We start from the raw sequence: 21,544 nt of genomic DNA on the forward strand, positions 1-21,544 counted from the left end.
GCTCATGTAAGCTTAATTAAGCAGCGTAATAAAATTATTATTAAGTATGTAAATTACAGTGCAAGACCTAAGAAATTAAAAAATAAAATCCTAATTTTCTAATTCAATTATTATATACGGTAAGTACTTTATATAAACCTGTATCTTATACACAGACAAAACTAAAAAAAAAACAAATCCACATCCTGCGCCTGCGTCGGTCGGACAGGATGCGCAAGCGATTCCGTTTTATTAATAGTTTAAAAACCGTTTATGGTTCCGCCATCTTTATTGGGGGACCTTACAATCGGGGGACGTTACTATTGGGGGATTTCAAAATAAAATGATAAAAGTTAAAGTGTGGCTTTGTGATGAGATTTTGATTGTCTGATGTAATTGTGACTGATACTATCAGTTATTTTTTAAACGTTATTGTTGATATTTTTTTGTGTCCTATATTTGCAATTGTTGTGGAAATTAATTTTGAATTTGTAAAGATTGATTCTAAAAAGTATAAACATTTAAGAGTACTTAACTTGTGTTAAATGTGCGGTTAGTTTTTTAGGTTAGTAACGGTGAATGTTTTTCATTATTGTACTTTAATACTCAACGGATTATGGAAAATCGCTAAGAATACAAAATCATGTTATTTGGAAATTAACTATCGTCTCAGGAATATATGGCTAGGTATACATTAATTAAAAAAACCATTAAATCTATGAAGTAATTTTTCTTATGATTGTATGGGTATATCTTTTTGAATTTATTGAGTATAATAGACTGCGTCTCCCTATTATTTTGCAACAAGTCTTAAAATGGCAAAAAATCTTATAGTATTTTCCTGAGCTCCATTCAACTACCTAAGTATATGAAGTGCATAATAACTGAGACGACAAGCAATTAATCAAGTAGCAGCTCAAACATCGCGGAGCACCCTCAGCAGATGTCCCTGTATGACTGTATGGGTGTTTTATTTCTCAACAGATCGAGTGCCGCTCAATTAATGTTATATTTGTCACATAAATAACCGGAGATCCTTCCGCTATTATCCGAACGCGTAAACTCTGCCATTCCAGCTTATTATTCGTGGCACAATAGTTTTTAGCGGGTGCGGGGTGCGGGGCGAGCGCGGCGCGGGGGGGAGGGGGGCGGCAAAAACTGCACCCGACTTAATTATAAAGAGACAAGAAGCGCCATTAAATAGCGATTCGTTAAATCTACGCTCTCGTGTTAACACCACACGTGCTCCGTCCCGCTCGCGCGTACAGCGGAGCGAGCGGGACGCACGTAGGTTTGGGGCGACAGCTCGGTTTAGGGGCGGCGTCCGCGATATAAGGTTTAGATTGACTGGGCGGCGTTCTCTATTGAGGTTTTTTTCGTCGTGTCGGTGGCAGTCGTCGGCGAGAGCTTTTCATTTGGTGTCGGGTCGCGGTCGGGCGCACACGTACTCGCAGCGTGCGATGAGCGAGTGACGCGTCGGTGCAGCAAGTGAATTAGCGAACATGTCGGAGCTGCGAGGGTCTCCGCCGCGCGGGCTGGAGGGAGGGTTCGGGGCTCCGCTGGCGGCGCTGAGCTCGCTGGCGGAGGCTCCGCCGCCGGCGCCGAACCCGCACGGCATCGACCACATCCTGTCGCGGCCGGCGGTGGGCGGCGGCGTGGGCGCGGGGCTGCTGGCGCCGCGGCTGTCGCTGGCGGCGGCGGCGGCCGGCATGGCGCACTACCTGCAGCACAAGCCGCTCTACTGGCCCGGCTTCCAGGGGCTCGTCTCCAACCCCATGGCCTGGCGGGAACGCCTGCAGTCCAGTGAGTACACACACATTTGTCAAACACCATTTTAGAGGGAAGAAATTTTTAACATGATGTTCTAACTGACTTTTAGCGCAGTTCTGATATTCAGCTACGTGAAATGGCTCCAAAACTATGTATGTAATTGTTTTAAATAGGATATAGGTATGGTTCGCTATTGTTTTTTAAGAGTTTGAAGTTTTCGGGGTTTATAGGTTTCCAGTTTCTATGTTTATAATGTCAAGGGATCTAAAAATTCATTAAGGGTGAGGAACGAATAATTATAATTGGGTGTATTAATTGCTAAAAGTACTTTTAAGGTTTTGTTGTTGAAATAGATAACGCCACAGGTGTGATCTTTGTTCATATGAATTGTTTTCACATAACATAAAATTACCTACCTCTTATTAAAATTACCTGCAGGATTCATAGATGAAGGATGAAGGATGTAGTTATTAAAGTTTATACGAAATCACTTGAATATCAAAAGGTTTAATGATCAATTAAGTTTGATGGCTCATTAAACTGTTTTATCTAATCTGTATGTAAATATCTCGTGAAATGAGATGTCGTATAAAAGACATCAACGCGTCGCGGTGCGTTATCATTTGAAATGGCAATAAAATGTGAATTTCTTATTTTAATGTTATTCGCTATTAATTAATTATCTAATAAATGATATATATAACTATTAACTATAAATATATTTACACATAGTGATACTGATGATCTAAGAATTGTATTTGAACAGTGAATTATAAAAAAAATAATGTCATCGTGGCATTACAAGTAGTCATATCGCTTTTTATATAATTAGTTATTATAACTTGAGAACAGGGCAGGATGAAGAAGATATCATTATCAATTTAACAATAACCTCTATTACTCTAAGACATTAGGGGCTTTAAAACAAAATACTCAGTAACTCACAGAGCATTATTATTAATACGAAGTTATAAACAAACAATTATTGGGACTCCTATAATTGCCTTGCAGCCTTCTGGGTACATTACCCGGTGACAGCGATGAGGAGCAATTTTTTGATGCTATGTATTAGTTTTAAGTTGTATATATAAGTTTATTTTTAATTTTTAAAATTAATGTAAATATTTTGGGACTCCTTAACGTAACCAAAGCTGAAATCTTAACATCCTGTAACTCCCCGCAACATGCGGCCGGACGTCACGCTACAGCCTCTGAGCCCGTCGGCCCAGTCCCGTCGGGCCTGAGACCGTTAGTGGCCACTCCACAGACATTAAGGCTTCGAACACGTACCCGACATGCCCGGAATGTGCTCTGTAATTTACTGGGAAATGTACAAGATCTTGGGTATGGTGTAAGGTTGTTTTCTTTGTAGGAAAATGCGTTTGAAAGTCGGATTTTGAGTGATGAATTGTTAAGACACTTTAAAAAGCAAGGTTTAAAGAGGAGAGGATATATTTGAAAAGTAATTCTGATTTATGCGGATGATGTCTTTCTGATTATTAAAAGAAATCGATATCTCTGATGACAATATAATTATCACATTATCGTGCCGGTAATTTAAGTAATAATAGTATGTCGTGTCTACATTTTCAATATTTTACATGCTGAACTCAAATTATGAACTGGTTCTATTAAACATTTCTTACAATTAAACATTTTCTACGTATTAAGTAGTACATGATATCACTATTTACATTTACACACTAAAAGTTGAAATGTCAGACAAATAATTAAGAAAAGATTGATGACTATAATTTTTTTCTAGGTATATAATAAAAAATGTTGATATCTATTTTAACAAGTAGTCAAAAAACAATGTTATGCCATTATTCTTAAGATATTTGAAGTCGAAGCTTTTGTGCCGAAAACAAATCGATTATAATAATCATAGAAAACTAGAGCTTATAATATCTTAGTATTCAAATTTTCAATAGTGGCTTCAAAATAAATTTGGCATAAAAGTTGACAGTTATCGATTGAAAACTGATAAATATTCAGACAAGTCATTTGTTCTGAGAATTAATAAATGCGGCCACCGCGCGCCGCGCGCGTGCAATGTGTCGTGATGACCGATTCGTGCCTAATACTTACAGATTTATGTATTTGCCGTCTTTAATACTTATATTGAATATTGCAATATCGAATATACTTATAATGCAGTAAATGATTTGATTGAATCTTTCAGAATTTGGATATATACATACCTTTTATTTTAGAGAAACAATCTTTTTGTACTTGAGTTCGCTATGTAGCGTTTTTTTGAGGTTTTATTTAATTTATTATAGACTAATTAAATGTGTATGTGTGTCTTAAGTATGTATTTCGCTAGAACACTTCCATAAAATTAAATGAAAACTATTTATCAATATAATGATATCAATACATATCTATATATTAATCATAGAGTGAGTTAAGTACTTAACACATTTCCGAAACGCATCAATTTGGTTTGGCTAGGATAACAACTTAAAATAAAATTAAATTTCACAATGAATGACACAAATTAAGCCCGTTATCCTACACGTTTTTTTTACAAAAACATTTACCAATGGAAAAATGAAACATGGATTAATTTACTTTTTATGTTTCAATTTGTGATACCTATTAATTTATTTTTCCTTCCTAACTCAGATTGTGGTAGGCTGTTGACAAATATTTCAATCAGCTGCCGATTTAAGTCTCAGATTATTAACAAAATAGCCAATAGATAAGCTTTGAGAAATAACTATGAATATTAATTTGCGAAATATGTCCATTTGTCAAACATTATGTTGGTGTTATGGGTTTCTGTAGCAATGAACACAGCACTTTATGAGTTATGACACTACGGGGCGTGGCTGCCATTCATTCGCTAACTTATGCGACTTATAACTAAAATATTAGGTTATTCTGTCAACTTATTTTACTTAAAAAGTGTGTTTTTATTGTTTGAAGTGATGAACTGTCGACAAGATTCAAATAATCATCAATTTTGTGGAAGGTTACAGAAAATTGAAATATTATAAAAATTCTATTGAGCGAACATTTTGAATGGGCGATGAGAAATATTAAATTCTTAGTGTAGCTTTTTTCTTGAGTGAAAACGTGTCCCTTTAATCTAATAGTTACAACTAAAAGATTGGTCTTATAATACAAGACAATTACACAAAACTATTGTCCATTTAAAAAATACAGTTCAGCATCAAAATAGCTGTTGCAATTATTAGCAAAGTTCACTCAAATAAAACAATAGAATATCTCCTGAACATCGGCAAGTTGTCTCGATTCGCATCACGCCTCCTTAACGACGGGAACAAGTGTTGTTCCTCGAAAACAGGCTGTTTCATTAATTATAAGTCGTACGCGGTTGATTCGCGGCGCAATGCCTACAATCGATATAATGCCGAGCGCGAAACGATGTGATACGAACATAATCTCGGCACTCGAGATAACCGCGTCGATATGTTCTATTGGGAAATTAATGTTGTTGTAAAATTATAGTGGTAATCATTATGAAGGATATTGAAAGGTTCTTTTTGTTATAACTTCAATGTGGCAGTTTTTTTACATTTTCGCCATTAATGTGTGCCAAAAAGTAGGTTTTCCTTATAGTCAATATAGTAATGCAACAACCGTGAAATACTAATAAAGAAACTTATTATTTAACCAATTCATCACTATGAAGTATATTTGTTACATTAAATTATATTGTCACGGAAAAGTACAGTCACACCCAAAACTTATCACTAGAATTTGACACGCTGATTACATTTGCGACACATAACAAATATGTTCTCGACTATAACCTCAATCAATTATATTATTATTGATAAAGTCACATACTTCCCTATCTCATCATATCAGTTTTATTAAAAACACACAAAATATAATATGATTAGATGTCGCTGCGTCACGGATCGCTACAGATTTTAATAAAAAGGAAACATATCGAGTTAGATAGTCACGGCGGAGAGCTTATTAAATGACACGCGATAACATATTAATGCTGATATCAGTTGATAAGTGATCAGGTAATAATGTGTACCGTCAAGTGTGTGACGTGTGACAGCGCTATTACCTCCTATCGTTACAGGCCTATATTGACAACGTATAAAGTGCAATCATAAATGTACAATATAATTAAATTGTACGTCAAAATGTTTATCTAGTTGTGATATTAGATGTGTCAAATAAAATGTTATTAAAAACTCGATGGAATTTTTGGGGCGACTGTACTTATTGCTACTGTCAGCGATGGCTAATCTATAGGATTTTTGATAACGTTAACCTTATTACGAATACTTTATACGGGTTGAGTGTTCTTCTATCGTTTCAACCTCTTGAAGTTATTCATTTTGCATGATTAAATAAAAGGGGAAAGTTAAATTTTTAACACGAAGGATATCGAAGAACAGACCAAAGTAATATTTGTGAAACCATTAGAGGCTTAGCTGCAAATAAAGATGTCATAGAACATACCAGCGTAACATATAATGCAAACTCATAACCTAACTAAACGCCTAGTAGACAAACATGTATATCCTTTGATTTTAATAGATAACACAGAAAATATTGACAAAACTCAGCACAGAGCGACAGAGTTTTGTATTAGACTTTAATTAAATCTGTGACCTAAAATGATAAGTTAAAAGCATTAAAACAAACAGTAAAGTATTTTAAATTAAAGCAGTTCGGCCATTACGTACATAAACAGAGGCACTACACAAAACATTAAGAGATTATTATTAAAATCCCAAAAACATTCGGGAAATTATTAATTAGTTAGGGCGTGCGCGCGTTAGGCTGCGGTCACACTGGCGCGCACGAATGAAGTGCCACACATTTTTTTAATTACAGTGTGTCCCCACACCCACGTCGGGCCGCCCCCCAGGGGCCCGGGCCCCGCGCGGGTCCCAGCATATGTCGCCCGGAATTAAAATTCACGTTTCGTGATGCAACATTCAATTGTGTCCAGTTATTCGATAGTGGGACAGTTAAATGAAGTGTTTTTTGGCAAAAAGTATGTTTTTGTAAGTTGGTCGGTGAAGTATGGTAATTGGAGAGCTGGCGACTGGTCGCTGGGTTGCCGGGAGGTCGCCGGCGCTGGTCGCTAGAAGACCGCAAATTGGTTCGTTTTATTAGGTTTTGTTTTATGTGCTGGTGCATATTCAGAACTGAAAGTTAGTCTGTCGGTAGATAACACCTGAAACTATACGTTACAAAGTTAACCAGATGCCTTTCATCTCATTTAACATTGCTGAACCATGCGCGGTGTAGTTAGCATTATAACTCTACATCTACTAAATGATAATACCTTCGCTTCAATAATGAAAGATTAAGGCAGGTATCAAGTTGAATTCTGCACGGTCCCTTGTATTTTCGAAAAGATCGTAATTCACACAAACCATTGTACAATATCAAATTATCTGGTTGTTTCAGTCATAATACAACGTCATTTTGTACTAAGTACTTACTAGCAATCCACTTGCAAAATCTTGCACCCACATCAAGCAATTTGGCAATGCATCTTACAAACAATTACAATGAACAACACAATAATTAGTGACTGTTTTCAGAACAAGTGGTCAGCATAGCACACGGGGCTATTACAAATCGTACAGAGCGGTACAATCTCAGCCCCTTCCGCCCCGCGCCCCGCACGCCGCCCCCCTCGTCCCGCACGCCCGGCCTAATGAAATTAAATTAAGAAATAACATAATTCCGGCCGCGCCGCCCGCTCACCGCACATTTTCGCGTACAACCCTAGCAGCAGGGCTGTCATATTTGAATAGCTTTTGAAATTGTTTTATATTTCAATGAAAACTGGCCTATTTAACTATAAAAGTTCATTATTTACTGAAGGGAACACCAATTTTTGGGCATGTACTTGTCATTCCATATCATTTAAAGAATAAAGCAGGTTAGCAGACCATTAACATACCTAAAATGTACATACCTACTTAGCGCGATATTCAAATTTTTGTCTTCTTCATAATTCACACTTTTGCAAAGCAAATAACCATCATCGTCAACTGTTTAATTTCAACTTAGCTTTTGACCTGACACATAGAGAAAGCATGATAATTTGCCAACTAAAAAAAAATTCCGACTTAAATTCAAAGTCAAACTCTCCAAGCGCTATAATATGACTTTTAAATACCTCATCACATTACAACTACCAGCCATATTATTCTGTCCTGTCAGCCCTGGCTGCGGGGCGTGGTGGGGCGAGGAGCGAGGGGGGGGGGGCGGTCTCCATCTTTGTTTTTCGCGATGAGGTGACGGTTATTATAGCTCTGTCGATGTGTTCTGTTGTTTTCCAACAATGGTGTATAATGGACGGCATAGATTTCATGTACAGGTTATTGTTCCATAGATTTTTTGTAGTTTTGAATTGATTTTTTAATAATAATGTGGTGGATATGGAGAGGTACGAAGGTTCGCGATCAGACAAAGGTTTGTTTCCCGTGTCTGAGTTTTCTAGACGATAGATTTTTCTGCCGATCGCTCAAAGATATTTTATTGAAATGTCTTTAAGTAATGGTTTGCATGTCTGTCTATTTATGAGTACAAAGGATATTTACTTATATTTGTTTTTAAATGCTTACCTGAAATAAAATTACAATAATGCTAGAATTTTAAGCTTTACTCAGTCAATTGGCAATCATCCAAGTCCCAAATAATTTAAGGGCTAAAATACCAACAGTGTGAAGAAGAAGTGTTCAGAGAAACATTGCCGTGATTGGCTTTACATTCATAAAAAGCTATGTAATCAAAAAAACTTCATATCTATATAGTTCCACACTTCCTCAACACAAGTTCTTAAACCCAGCAATACACGGTGGAGAAATAAAAATAAGGCCATATGTACACGAAAATAAAACGGCTCTTAATACACCCATATCGTTATATGAGATGGTCGCAGCCCGCAAGTTGTCCGGCCGGACGGCGCCGGACGGTGCCGGACAAAAACCGGACAGTTATCAAACTGATATCAGAGAGGATGGCGGGTGTGACGCAAAAACTGCGCTTATGAGCGGATAACGATCCTTGTAAACACATAGTTTTGAGAATTATAGTAGCTTGCTTTTGAGAAGGTTTTAGATTGGGAAATTGCAAAAAATGAAGCACTCATTTTACGTTTTTGAACATTCAAATATTTTCATTATATTTATGTTAAAGTAGTATATTAAATTTTTATTAAAGTTCAAAAAATGTGTACCATAGTATATTATCAGTTTTCATCGCAGTGAAAAACGCAACATATTTGAAAGCAATATTGTACACGATAGGAACTTGTTCGAGATAATACAATCAACTCGGGCGCGATACCGAACATATAGAAACAACCGTAGCATTGTAATAATGTGCTACGAAGCTTTGATGCGCCGCTACGAGATACGCTACGAACAAATGTCGCTACGACGTAGCGATAAGGCCGGTTACACGCTCACCACATGTTTATTGGTTGTCGACATTTTATTGGTTGGGATTTTTTGTTGTTGAAGTTTATTATGTTTTTATTGTAAATAAAATCGTTTATACATTGCATCAAGTAAATAACATAAAAAAAAAACATTTTATTTATATGTACTTATAGTACATAAATTGCTAAGGTATTTAAAAGTTTCGAAGGAACGTTTATAGAACGCTGGAAGCTATTATTTACCAAATACATATTCTTTAAAGTTACTGTAGGTTTTTATAATGTCTGTCACTATTTTCTCATAGTTAGAACAATTTGACATTTGTTTTGATCGAAACTAAACGACTGTAATCACAATATTTCAACTATCAATACCCCAAATTCACTATCTCAAAACAACTCAAATCACTAAATGACTCACTCATACACACCCCGCCTAACATTATCTACGACACAGGTGTGCTCCATGTTCGCACATCGCGACACATCGCTATATTGGTCGGTGTCGTCTGTCGCATCGCATGTCGCGCGACTGTAGCCCGCCTTATGAGCCGTGCCATGAATGCCAGATACACGAATAAGGAAGTGATGACGCCGCTACGATTTTATTATCATTGTACGGCAAATGAAAGTCTTTTGACTTTTTATGTTTTTACATGGTTTGAACGGTAAGATTCTTGGGTTATGGGGAATGTTGTATTATAGTAGGGTTTTATATGTTACTTCAGTATTATGTCCATCATTTCTACAAGTGAAAGCTCTTTCAGTGATTTTAAAAGGTTTTTTAGTGCAATAATATTTCCAGTTTCCTACCAAAATATTTGTATTCTTATTACTTAGAACTTGATAAGCTCATGAACTTCTAAAGTAAAATTTATGATTACCTCAAAACAAAGCGCAAATAAACAGCCACCATTTTGAAGTTAGTTCGTTTGAAGTCGCGCCGCTACTCTCTGAAGAGTTGTAAAGCCTCCGCCTGAAGCGGCGCAATCAAAGCCTGCGGTTTGCTTATAAACAGGGACAACTGAGCGACGGTAACTGTGACAAACATTAACTGGAAACTACCCTCGAGAAAGTCCCCGACAACGTTATAATTAAAACCTTTTGAGAACACCCTGTATCTCCCCCGCAGCTACAGGATGTGTTTAGATGGTACAGCACAGATTTTGTGTGTTTGTCTGTTGTTGGAATTAATTTTGTGTGTTTAAGGCGCGTGGCGGTTGTTACGTGTCGTGTTCTTGTTTGTGTGTTGCTAATATATTAAGAGAATATTGTAGGAAGTGGAAAAGTGTTTTCTTAACATAATTACGTTTTAAAAAATATATAAAGGTTTACTCAGATAGTCTAGATGGCGATGCGATGCTTTCAAACTGTGGTTGGAAATATAAATAAAAACCCTTGAACACGTTTTTCTTTTACGGCTTTTTAAACAATAGGTATTTAATATTTTTTATTACTTGTCAACGCTATGTTCTGATCATTATTTTTATATGCTATATCAGTTACCTATATATTTAGGTAAAGAGCACACAATTTTCATCGCACCCACCTACCAAACCCTGAATAGAAAATCCCCTATTCACTTAAACTAAAACGTCACACTTTAACAAAGTACCTAACGATCACACACACATACACAAACACACACTCACACACACATACATAGTACCTACATGTAACCATGGGGCACCACAAAAGCTTGCCCTAAAGAAGGCTGGTGATCCGGGCACGTTAACAGGGCCCCGGGCTCCTCGTTAGGGGCCCAATTGAGACGCCCCCGCTAGGGCTGAAGGGATACCGACATGGGCTGCCTGTGGGCCGGGTTTTTGTATTGTTTTAATTCCCATATCAATAGAGGTTGTAATGTCAGCAAAAAGTTCCATATTGTTTTGTGTTTAGGGGGATTCGTTGATGTAAGTGAGAAGAATGTTATATTTTGGCATTGAAATGTTTTTTGTATTGAAGTTTTTAGATATCAGTTGAATCACCGTAGTTAGTTTATTTATCATCAGTCATTATGTCTATTTTCAAAAGAAGTCACAAAGTCAGGCTTTGAAGTTATTCTACCACACAATATTTTCAAGTCACATGTAAAAAATAGGTACAAATGTTAACACCATCAAAACATTACTACATTGCGAAAGGTGTACCTACTTTAAAAGCCTTCACACAGCCCTGTCTGTGGGTGAAGGGGTAACATCCCCCGTACCGTGGTCCCCGCCCCCCTCCCCCCGCCGGTCGGATTTGTAGGTAATTGTGTATTTGATATAATTGTTTCACATCGCTTCACGGCTCGTGAAGAAGATGTTCAAGCACTTTGTATGTAAATCCCAGTAGTGATGGGACGAGTGCGGGATTTCACGGGGATTTCATCATGTTTTTATGTGGTTGGAGGGTTTTATATGTCTTATTTTGCAAAACGTTTTGATTCTTAAAAAGAAGTAGATTTATAAATTGAGAAATGATATAAGGTTGTATACTCCTGTAAACTTACTTTATTGTTTTCGTTTTGGTATTTAAAATATCTGCAAGTTGACACAACTGTAATAGAAAACTGAAGTATGTGCAGTATAGCAAACACTCTTTCAAAATCAAATATCAACAAAACCCAAACATTGCAATATCAAAAATATATCTGGAGCATATTTGAAATTCGTCGCAAGTTATTCAAAAAGCTCGGCGAGCGCACAATATTAACAAAGTGGGGCTGCATAATGCATGCTACCGCGGCTGCATGGCTGCATGGCTGCATGGCTGCATAGAAGCATGGTAGCATGGTGGCATGGCAACATGGCGGGCTGACGTCAGCGATATTGGCGGGAAGGCAACTTTGCACTTTGTTACGAGTTTTGTGGACGAATGTTTTAGGAATTAGTTTCAGTTTTAACAATATGCACTTATTTGGGTAAAAGAAGTTTAAATTGTTTAGGTTTTTATAATGAAATCAACATTCATCTGCATGCAAAAGATGCCTGTCTGAAATGTTCGGTTTAACATACCTACATTTAAGCGTACTACTCATCAGTATAGTTTTTAATTCGTTATGGTCAAAAAGTAGATGTTGTAATTCCGTGAAATAATCTGAATTTTTGAACAACGTAATTACGTCGTATTTACTATAAGTATGTAAGTATAATGAACCCGGGCAAGCCTCAACATGCTGTAACGTTAACATAAGCGAATCAATTAACTACAAATACACGCGCTTCTACACCAAACACCCAATTCAATGAAGGCTGTACTCACAAAATGATACACACTTAACACCCCAATATATACCTTAATTACTTACAATAAAGTTCATATTTGTTTGTAGAGTGAAACAATTTAGAGTTAAGTTACTTTAGTCTGTATGTCGTGGGTGGTAAGGTTGATTTTGGTTTGTTGGGGTAAGTTTTCGGTCAGCTATGGGTGTAATGTATTATTTGTCGGCTGTCCATTGTTCTGGCGGGCAGCGCTGTCCGTATTATTGTAGTAATGTTTGGACACAGCGCTTTTAACGAGCTTTTCTTTCTGTACGTACCTACTTATTTACTGGGCTATTGGATTCTATTATGATTGTACATTTGTCTGTTTTATTGTCATAGATCTATTTATTTAGTGATTGAGTTAAATTATACTTTTCGTATTGACACCACTATTTAGGCTTATGTAGCAAGTGCGATTATAAAGCAGAATGTTATTCATTACCATGAAATAACATTGTCATGAAAGATGTTCATTAGTATGCAAGAAAGAAATGTTGTTTCTGAGATATTGAGAATAATATGTATGAAATATAGTTCCTTAACAAGCCGCAAGAAATTCTCCAAGTTACCTACATAAAGCACAATTTATCCTCCTGTAGATGTTCGTTTGTGGCCCAAATAATATTGTAAATAATTCACGAGATGCACATAATAAGCGGTGATAAGTCACGTTTGTACAGAACTACAATAAATACGAACAAACTGAACAATACATATTTATATGTTATTACAATATGTCTTGTGGTTCAGATGAATTATGTCGTAGGTGCCTCTCTGTTTCAAAAAAATAATGTTTATACAAAAGCCTTCTGATATTTTTGGGGTTTTAATTTTAGAATTGCTTAAATTAATGTAGATTAAGTATAGTGTGTTTGAATATATAGTATCATTCGTCTCGTGGTTAGATTTATAGGTATGTAATGAATTCTCACGGACACATAGGTATTTATAAAGTGTGTGATCAGATTTCATTCAAAACAATACATACTTAACGATAAAACAATATATTGTTTACTGTACTTCTACAGTACCAAAATTAGAATACCCACAACTTGTTTTCAATAGGTATAGGTTTCATGAATAGAATTTGTCAATAAATTGAATCTGTCAGCAGAGTCGATTTAATTCCATTAGGCTGGCGTTCAAAAACTAAGCGCTACATAACAGTACATCAATATAAACGGCACATAAAGCATAACCTCCCGCACACCACCGACATCATACAAATTACATACAAAAGTTCAAGGGCTGTTAAAAAAGGCCACTTTTTGAAAGTAGTCTTTATTATATTTGTCTTTAGTACATTAGTTATTTTCAAATATGATATGAAAAGCCGACGTAAGGGAGTTTCTCAGCATAAAAATAATTAATTTAAAAGCTATCAACTAGGAAAACGTATTTGCAAATATCGTGTTCACTTTGATATCCAGAAGTCAAAGTCAAAGTCAAATCATTTATTTCATTTAGGCCTTTACAAGCACTTATGAACGTCAAAATTATAACTAAGTTTGATTCTAGTTGCCCATTCCAAAAGTAGCTTCCTATGGAGAAGAACGGGCAAGAAACTCCATGGTTACTCTTTTTAAAAATAATATAGTATTACAGTTTGTATGTATTGATACATACAGTAAAAGCATGCGAAGATCATGTAGAATCGCAAAGACAAATGAGGATAAAGTGACAATTAAAATGCTACATGGTGTTCACATTTACAAATTGGTTTATATTTTGGTACAAAGTTACAAACAAATTTTAATAATCAAAAGATGAATACAATTTTATTTGCTGGTGTAGTTTTAATTTGTTAATTAATTAGATATTGTCAGTATGTCCTATGGAGCAGGACCAGCATGTTTCCAAGCATTTTTATCTTGAATGTAATCTTCTAATTTATAATATGCTTGCTTACAAAGTGTGGCTTTTATATGAGTTTTAAACCGCAAGTCATTCAATTCCAGAATGTTGTCTGGTATTTTATTATAACATTTGACACAATATCCCATGAAAGATGTATGTACTTTAGATAATCTAAACTGCGGGATAGCTAACTTATTTTTATTTCTAGTGTTATAATTATGTCTATCACATATTTTATCAAACAAATGTAAGTTTTTCCTAACATACATGATATTTTCATAAATAAATTGGCAAGGTACGGTCATGATATTAATTTTTTTAAACAGTTCCCTAAGAGATTCACGACCACGTAAGTTGTACATAGCTCTGACCGCTCGCTTTTGTAAGATAAATATGCATTCAATGTCAGCAGCTCGTCCCCACAGCAGAATGCCGTACGACATGATGCTGTGGAAGTAACTAAAATATACCAGTCTAGCTGTTTCTACGTCCGCTAGCTGCCTCATCTTTCTAATAGCATAGGCGGCCGAGCTAAGACGACCCGCAAGAGATGTTATGTGGGGTCCCCATTGTAGTTTTTTGTCAAGAGTGATTCCCAGGAAAACTGTCTGATTTATAAATTCTAGTTTTTGACTATTGAGTATTATGTCACATTCACTACTTTTTACATTTGGCAATGAAAATCGAATGCATTTTGTTTTTTTTTCATTAAGAGCCAAGTTATTTGCGTTGAACCAATTTTGAACCTGGATAATGGAATTGTTTACGTCGTCTAGGTTACGTCTACGTCGATCAATATTAAAAATAAGAGAGGTATCATCGGCAAACAACACCATCCTAGGTTGATTATCAAATAGATAGGGCAAATCATTAATATAAACTAAAAAGAGGAACGGACCTAATATGGAACCTTGTGGTACGCCCATTGCCATCATTGAGCCTAGTGAATTTACGCCGTTTACTTGAACTTTAAGTTGCCGATCGTTTAGATACGATTTTAATAACTGGAGGGATGTATCTTTGATTCCGTAATGCTCTAGCTTCTGCAAAAGCGTTTCGTGATTTACGCAGTCAAACGCTTTTGAGAGATCGCAGAAAATTCCAATCGAGTCTTCAGCTTCCTCCCAAGCCTTAAAGATGTGCTTGATCAAAGTTACACCAGCATCGGTTGTACAGCGACCTTTGGTGAAACCGTATTGTTCGTTATGAAAAATGAAGTTTTTATTGAAATGGCGCAACATTTGTGCAAGCATCAACTTTTCGAATACCTTGCTGAGAACCGGTAAAACAGAAACGGGTCTATAGTTGTTTGATTCTTTGCTATTTCCCGATTTAAATAAAGGTACTACTTTACTGTGTTTCATTAGATCAGGAAACACGCCTTGGTCTACGCTAACATTAAAGATGTAAGCTAAATAGGGTGCAATAGTTTCAATAATTGACCTACACACCTTGACAGACATACCCCAAAGATCTTCTGTTGATTTTATTTTAAGATCTTTAAAGGCCTTAACAACAGCCTCGGGGCTGGTATGTTGAAATTTAAATACTGAACTGCATGGCTTTACATTTGTTTTGAGTAAATCGATAGATACGGCGGTTGAAGAATTTAATGATTTTGTAGTTTCGAAAGGTATTTTGGTGAAGAATGCTTCAAACTCTTGAGCTACTTCAAGGTTACCGTTGATGAGGCCTTTATGAGTTTCTAGGCTAAAATCAGTTTTGCGAACTTTTCGCCTACCTGTTTCGTTATTAATTACTGTCCAAGTTGTTTTTATTTTATCCTTAGAATTTTTTATTTTATTTCTAATATGAATAGATTTAGCCTGTTTACAAACGTTTTTAAATATTTTCGAATATTTTGAGACGTGGTCACGGAAACTTGGATCGGTGCTATAAGGCTTTAAACCATAAAGTTCAAACAGCTTTTGTCTACTTTTACGAATACCAGGAGTTGCCCAGTCACTAAATAAGAACTTGGACTTAATCATTTTAGTTTTAACTCTACTAACTACTAAAATCGGCGTAAATATCACTTGAATTTTTAAGATTTAAGCTATGTGCACACAGTTTATCACCTAAAGTTTGATTGAATTTATCGATTTTTTTTAAAGTATATTCCCTAAATTTTATTTGTGTTTTCTCTGGTGGAGAGTTAGTGCGAAAAGTGACAACTTGTCCGCTGTGATCAGAGGGCAAGTAATTCACTATTTCCTTATGTAGGTACTCACAGCTGCAAAAAAACATTATCTATACAAGTAGCAGTAGTTGGTGTTATCCTAGTAGGTTCTTCGAAAACGTTACGCATATTAAATGATTTAAAAAGATTTAAGAAACTCGAACTTACAATATTACTTTCTAAAATATTAATATTGAAATCGCCACATATAATGACTGACTTACTACTGCTACTGACTTTTTTCAAGACATCTTCCATGACAGAATCAAATACACCAAGATTCTGGTGTTGCGGTGGTCTGTAGACACACACTAACACATGCTTATCTAGCTCAACACAGGACAATTCAATATTATGTTCCACTGACATATCAACTATATCTTTTCTTACTTTATATTTAATAGGATTTTTTACTAATATTAAGGAGCCACCATGTATCATGGATTTCCGGCTAAAGTAACTAGCTACAGAATAATTCTCAAAATTAATAGATTCTACTTGATAATCTTTCAGCCAATGTTCTGTAATACAAATTACATCAAACTTGGTTTGTTCTAAAACTAATTCTATTTCAAGAAGTTTAGAAGAGCAACTCTGAATATTTTGGTTGAAAAGTTTTAAAATATGTTGCTCACTCTTATGTTTTTTACAACTAACTAAGTCGCCAGAAGATAACTTGCTACTATCTTTAAAATTATTAAATACTGGAATATCTTCTGTTGTCTTAATAATTAGTTTAAATTATTTATATCAGGAGTGTTCTCCACAAATGATAAAACTTGCATAGAAGAATCTATGTTACCGGTGTGTTCAATATGGTTAGAATGTTCTAACATATTGGTGGTGGTGGTAGTGGTGGTAGATAGTATTTGTGGACCCCCCTTCGTACACGACGTCATCATACAACAATCTATCAGTGTGCTGTTAGTGTAACTATACAGCATACCCTCGTCCCTTACCCTATAGTTTATTATATTAGATATAATATTGTCAATATTATAGGCTATCAACATAGCAATAGTGTGTCTGCAACTACCAGGAACAGATACTGCTCCCTTGATCAATGTGAAATCACTAATAAACTTATTAGTGTCAAAATATAAAAGTTTGTCGCTATGACAACATGTCAACATGTGTAATGTGCAGTTTAAATTAAATATACATTTATTTTGATATTCTGAAAAACTATCAGAATAAGGAAAAGCACATAACATTAATTTTCCCATATTCAAACTAAGTAAGGTGTCAATACCTTTCACAATGTCCTCTTTTGTTGTACCATAACTACTGCCTAACAATAGAACTATTATAGAATTACTATCTAATGTTGTACTGCTAATTTTCTCAACAATTTGGTTAAAAGTTATGTCATGGTAACTGTGATTAGTAAAGTGATGGCTAAGGTAATTGTGTAAAATTTTTCCAAAGCCAGCACCCAATGCATCTGTGAAGAGCAAAGTATTACATTTTTGCATATGAATATTCTCTGTAGCAGTTGTAGGTACAGATATATCAGGCAATGGTATTGAAGGTGATGGTTGGCTTGCACTATCACATGAAAGGCTGTTTGTCAGAGACTCATACCTCTCTGTGTTGGACTTCACCAGGTCCATCAGCTCCACTGCCTCAAATAACCGCTTGCTTAGTTGTTCTTGAGAAGACTCATATTTACTAAAAATATCCTTTAACAAAGACTCCTTGTATTTTAAATCGTTTTGGAGCTGCTGGGTTTCCATCTCATAAATAGATTTATAATATTCTAATTCAGCAGTACAGGAATTCAGTGTCTTAGTTAAGCTAATACGGTCCTTCCTAAGAGAAATGTTTAATTTTAAGAGATGTTGTTTTTTTAAATATCTCTTTGACCGTTTAATGAATTTATTGATTTTAATATATTTCTTTAATTTATTATGACTCATCATAACTACAGGACATATTGGAATGGTATCATCACCAGTCAAGTCAATAGTTTCAGCTAACCTACATGGTACCTTATCTGACCTACAGGCAACTAACTCATCAAAAAGGTTGCAAGTATTAGTAACCTGTTCATTAATCTTACTACATTCTAATATAGATAAAGCCTTATGGGCATTACATAACTCCTGTTCTAATTCTGTGATGCGCTGTAAAGCCAATTCATGGGTGTCACTGCACTGATGGAACGAGGACATCTCTTGTTGAAGCTGAGTGTACTGGTCGAGCACATCCATGTACTGTATGTGCAGCTCGGCCAACTCACTCTTGAGGGAAGTGTTTTTGTCGATTATGTTCTTCACTTCGACTTCACTGTCATCCCTCTCTTGGAGTAGCTGCTTGCACAAGGTTTTAGTTGACTCGAGTTCCCTCAGCGCAGCTCTGAGTTTTTCTTCCATGTCTTTGACTGTGGCTCTACGGGTCATCATCTCTAATTGTTGTATTGTTAGTACCTAAAAAGTTAAAGAATAGCTTTAAAGATGTTGATTAATGTGTTAGTGAACAAAGGAAATAGACTGTAAAGGTATAGGGATTTGTGAAATTTGGAAAATATAGAAGTGGACTATAAGATTATATTTTTTATATCAAAATGGAGGGTAAGCTTTTTATTAATTTTTAAATAAAGAAAGGGGAAAGTATATGATATGGAAGGTTCGCAACAATTAGATATTGATTACACAGTTATGCAAAATACTAGGCTAAAGCATAAGTGTGGTAAACAACATTATACAAAGTTGGGATTTTTGTAATAAAGGTCAATCAAATAGTACAATCTTGTAGGTCAGCAATGTCAAGGTTTTACAGCAAAATTTATTTATATGAATGATCAGAAATGTTTCTTTTTTACCATTAACTGCTTGAAGTTATCCGAGATTCCATCAAATAGTGAAAACATTTAAAGAAGTTAAATTACAAAAAAATAACATACCATTTAGGCAAATAAAACGCCATTAAACTTGTAGCAAATACCGTAGCCGTCGTAGCAGCGTAGCAAACTCGTACAAAGTGATACTACTTCATCTTTCTGCACACTGGCACAGTATCATCGCGAATAAAATTGTTTTGATGAAGCGACGCCTGTCGTCCCGCCCCCCGGGACCCGCGGGACGGAGGGGGGGGGGAGCCACGCGTGGGGGGAGGGAGACGAGTGGAAAAATGAAATGAAAATAATGATAAAAACGTCGACACGATGTCAAGGGACCGCCAGCCCTTCGAATAGGTAGATTGATTTTTGTTAAGGTTGCTCTTTTTTGTGTTTTTTAGATTTTTTTTGGTTAGTATTTTTGGTTACAAGTTTAGTTAGATTGTTTAATTGTGCAGTGTCTGGTGTGGTTGTGAAAAACTACAGTTGAAATCATAAAATAGCTTCCAATTTCTGGACAGGTCTCGTTGGTCAAATATATTGTTTGAGATTTCATTACCTAACGTATGCAAAATGGTTAATTTTACACATCAGTTACATTAACTTCAAGGCTGTAAAATATCCATTTTGGAACAATCTACATCTAATACACTAACTAACGTATTACAATGATCATATCAATAGCGCTTGTTAATTATGCACTCTCATGGTATGCGCGTCTGTACCCGCCGCGTGAAACGTCATTAATTCATGACTCATTATAACGTTGTTTTGCTAATTAATAGCTTTAGTTAGCATGTGGGAAATATTAACTGAATTGTGTGCTAGATTCTAGACAATTTCAGGCATGGTTAAGCGGTTTTTGTAATCTGATCTGATTCATAGATATACTTTTGGATTATAAATTGTAGAGCTCGGCATGTGACTTGCAAAATACTGTTCGTTTTTTCTTATAGGTACGCTAAAGATAGTAACAAAGTGAATGCCTGACGGTCTATTCTGAAATATAGAAAGCTACATTATTCTTGTATGGACAGAGCATATCTATGTGTCATATGTATGTGTCAAAGCTTGGAAATAATCGAGTTACTTTAAGATAAAAACGAGTTATGAACTATACAGGGAAAAGACCAGTAGCTTTTCTCATTGAGCAAATACAATATCCTCAATACATTAACTAGATATTTAAAGTAACCCCTATATAATATAAGTCAATATTTTATCCACAAAAATATGTAACAAAGTACAAATCTTATCCTATTTCTTTCTTCAACTACAGATTTTGTTGCAGTGAGCAACGGCGCGCTCAGCGCTTGCTCCCAGGGCGGCATGGACAAGGACGGCAAGAAGAAGCACACGAGACCAACCTTCAGTGGCCAGCAGATCTTCGCGCTGGAGAAGACCTTCGAGCAGACCAAGTACCTGGCCGGCCCCGAGAGAGCCAAGCTCGCGTACGCGCTCGGCATGACTGAGTCACAAGTTAAGGTTGGTAAAGAGAATTGTTTGTTTCTTTTGACGTTGGCTGTTAATTGTTTACAGGTGCATTGCTTTCTCCACCATACGAAATGAACTTTAAATTGAGTATTAAGTACATACTCTGAAAACTAAACTCTGAATTACCACTATCAGTATGATTGAGGAAAGAAGCATAAGAGTGTAATGTATTAATAATAGTAACATTTCAATCACAAAGAAAAGTGGATTTTCCTTTTCTTTATGATGTGTTTCTAGGCATGTAAACAAAAGTTATATTAACATTAGCACAGTGTGAAATCTATCGCGCTACAAGTAGCAATGACACTGAACATTGAAACAAAATAAATGAGCATCGAACTTAACACAATTACCGCGCGACGAGTAGGGTAAGCGCACCAATACGCGGCACTCTGTAATCCGATTACACAGATTGAAAAGTCAATCACTTAGCTGGCGGCACAATCAAACGGCTCTATTGCCGGGATTAAACTACGACATGTGGACGAAAGACTTTGTTTTATTGTAACATGCGACGCTATTTAATATCGTGATTCACAGTTTTACCAATCACTGGCGCAGTTCTGATTGAAGAGATTTGAGTAACGGAGGTATGAAGAAGATAATTTGATGGCTTATTTGTGCTACTTGTTCTGAAATAATATTGCTACCTGTGAATCACTAAAAATGTAATTACATTTAGGTGATTTTATTCAAAAGTACATAGTGTGCTCATAGAAATAAGAAAATATTAATACACATACTTATTTAAAAATGAATTTCTAATTTACAAT

The 21,544-nt window shown here is 35.8% G+C and overlaps 1 protein-coding gene across 2 annotated transcripts in view; it reads left to right on the forward strand.

Annotated features, from left to right (window-relative positions):
• Positions 1 to 1,418: 1,418 nt before the first annotated feature.
• The window catches only part of LOC124640699 (homeobox protein Nkx-6.2), a 58,001-nt gene continuing 37,875 nt past the window's right edge, over positions 1,419 to 21,544 (forward strand). Inside the window, exons 1-2 of one of the 2 annotated variants that reach the window (XM_047178589.1) lie at positions 1,419 to 1,782; positions 20,557 to 20,762. In XM_047178589.1, coding sequence (XP_047034545.1) covers positions 1,482 to 1,782; positions 20,557 to 20,762 — 507 coding nt within the window. In that variant the 5' untranslated portion in view covers positions 1,419 to 1,481. The remainder of the gene's footprint in view (positions 1,783 to 20,556; positions 20,763 to 21,544) is intronic. The other variant, XM_047178590.1, reaches the window with a different exon arrangement.

Source organism: Helicoverpa zea, chromosome 21, assembly GCF_022581195.2.
Source record: "Helicoverpa zea isolate HzStark_Cry1AcR chromosome 21, ilHelZeax1.1, whole genome shotgun sequence".
Taxonomy (NCBI): Eukaryota; Metazoa; Arthropoda; class Insecta; order Lepidoptera; family Noctuidae; genus Helicoverpa; species Helicoverpa zea.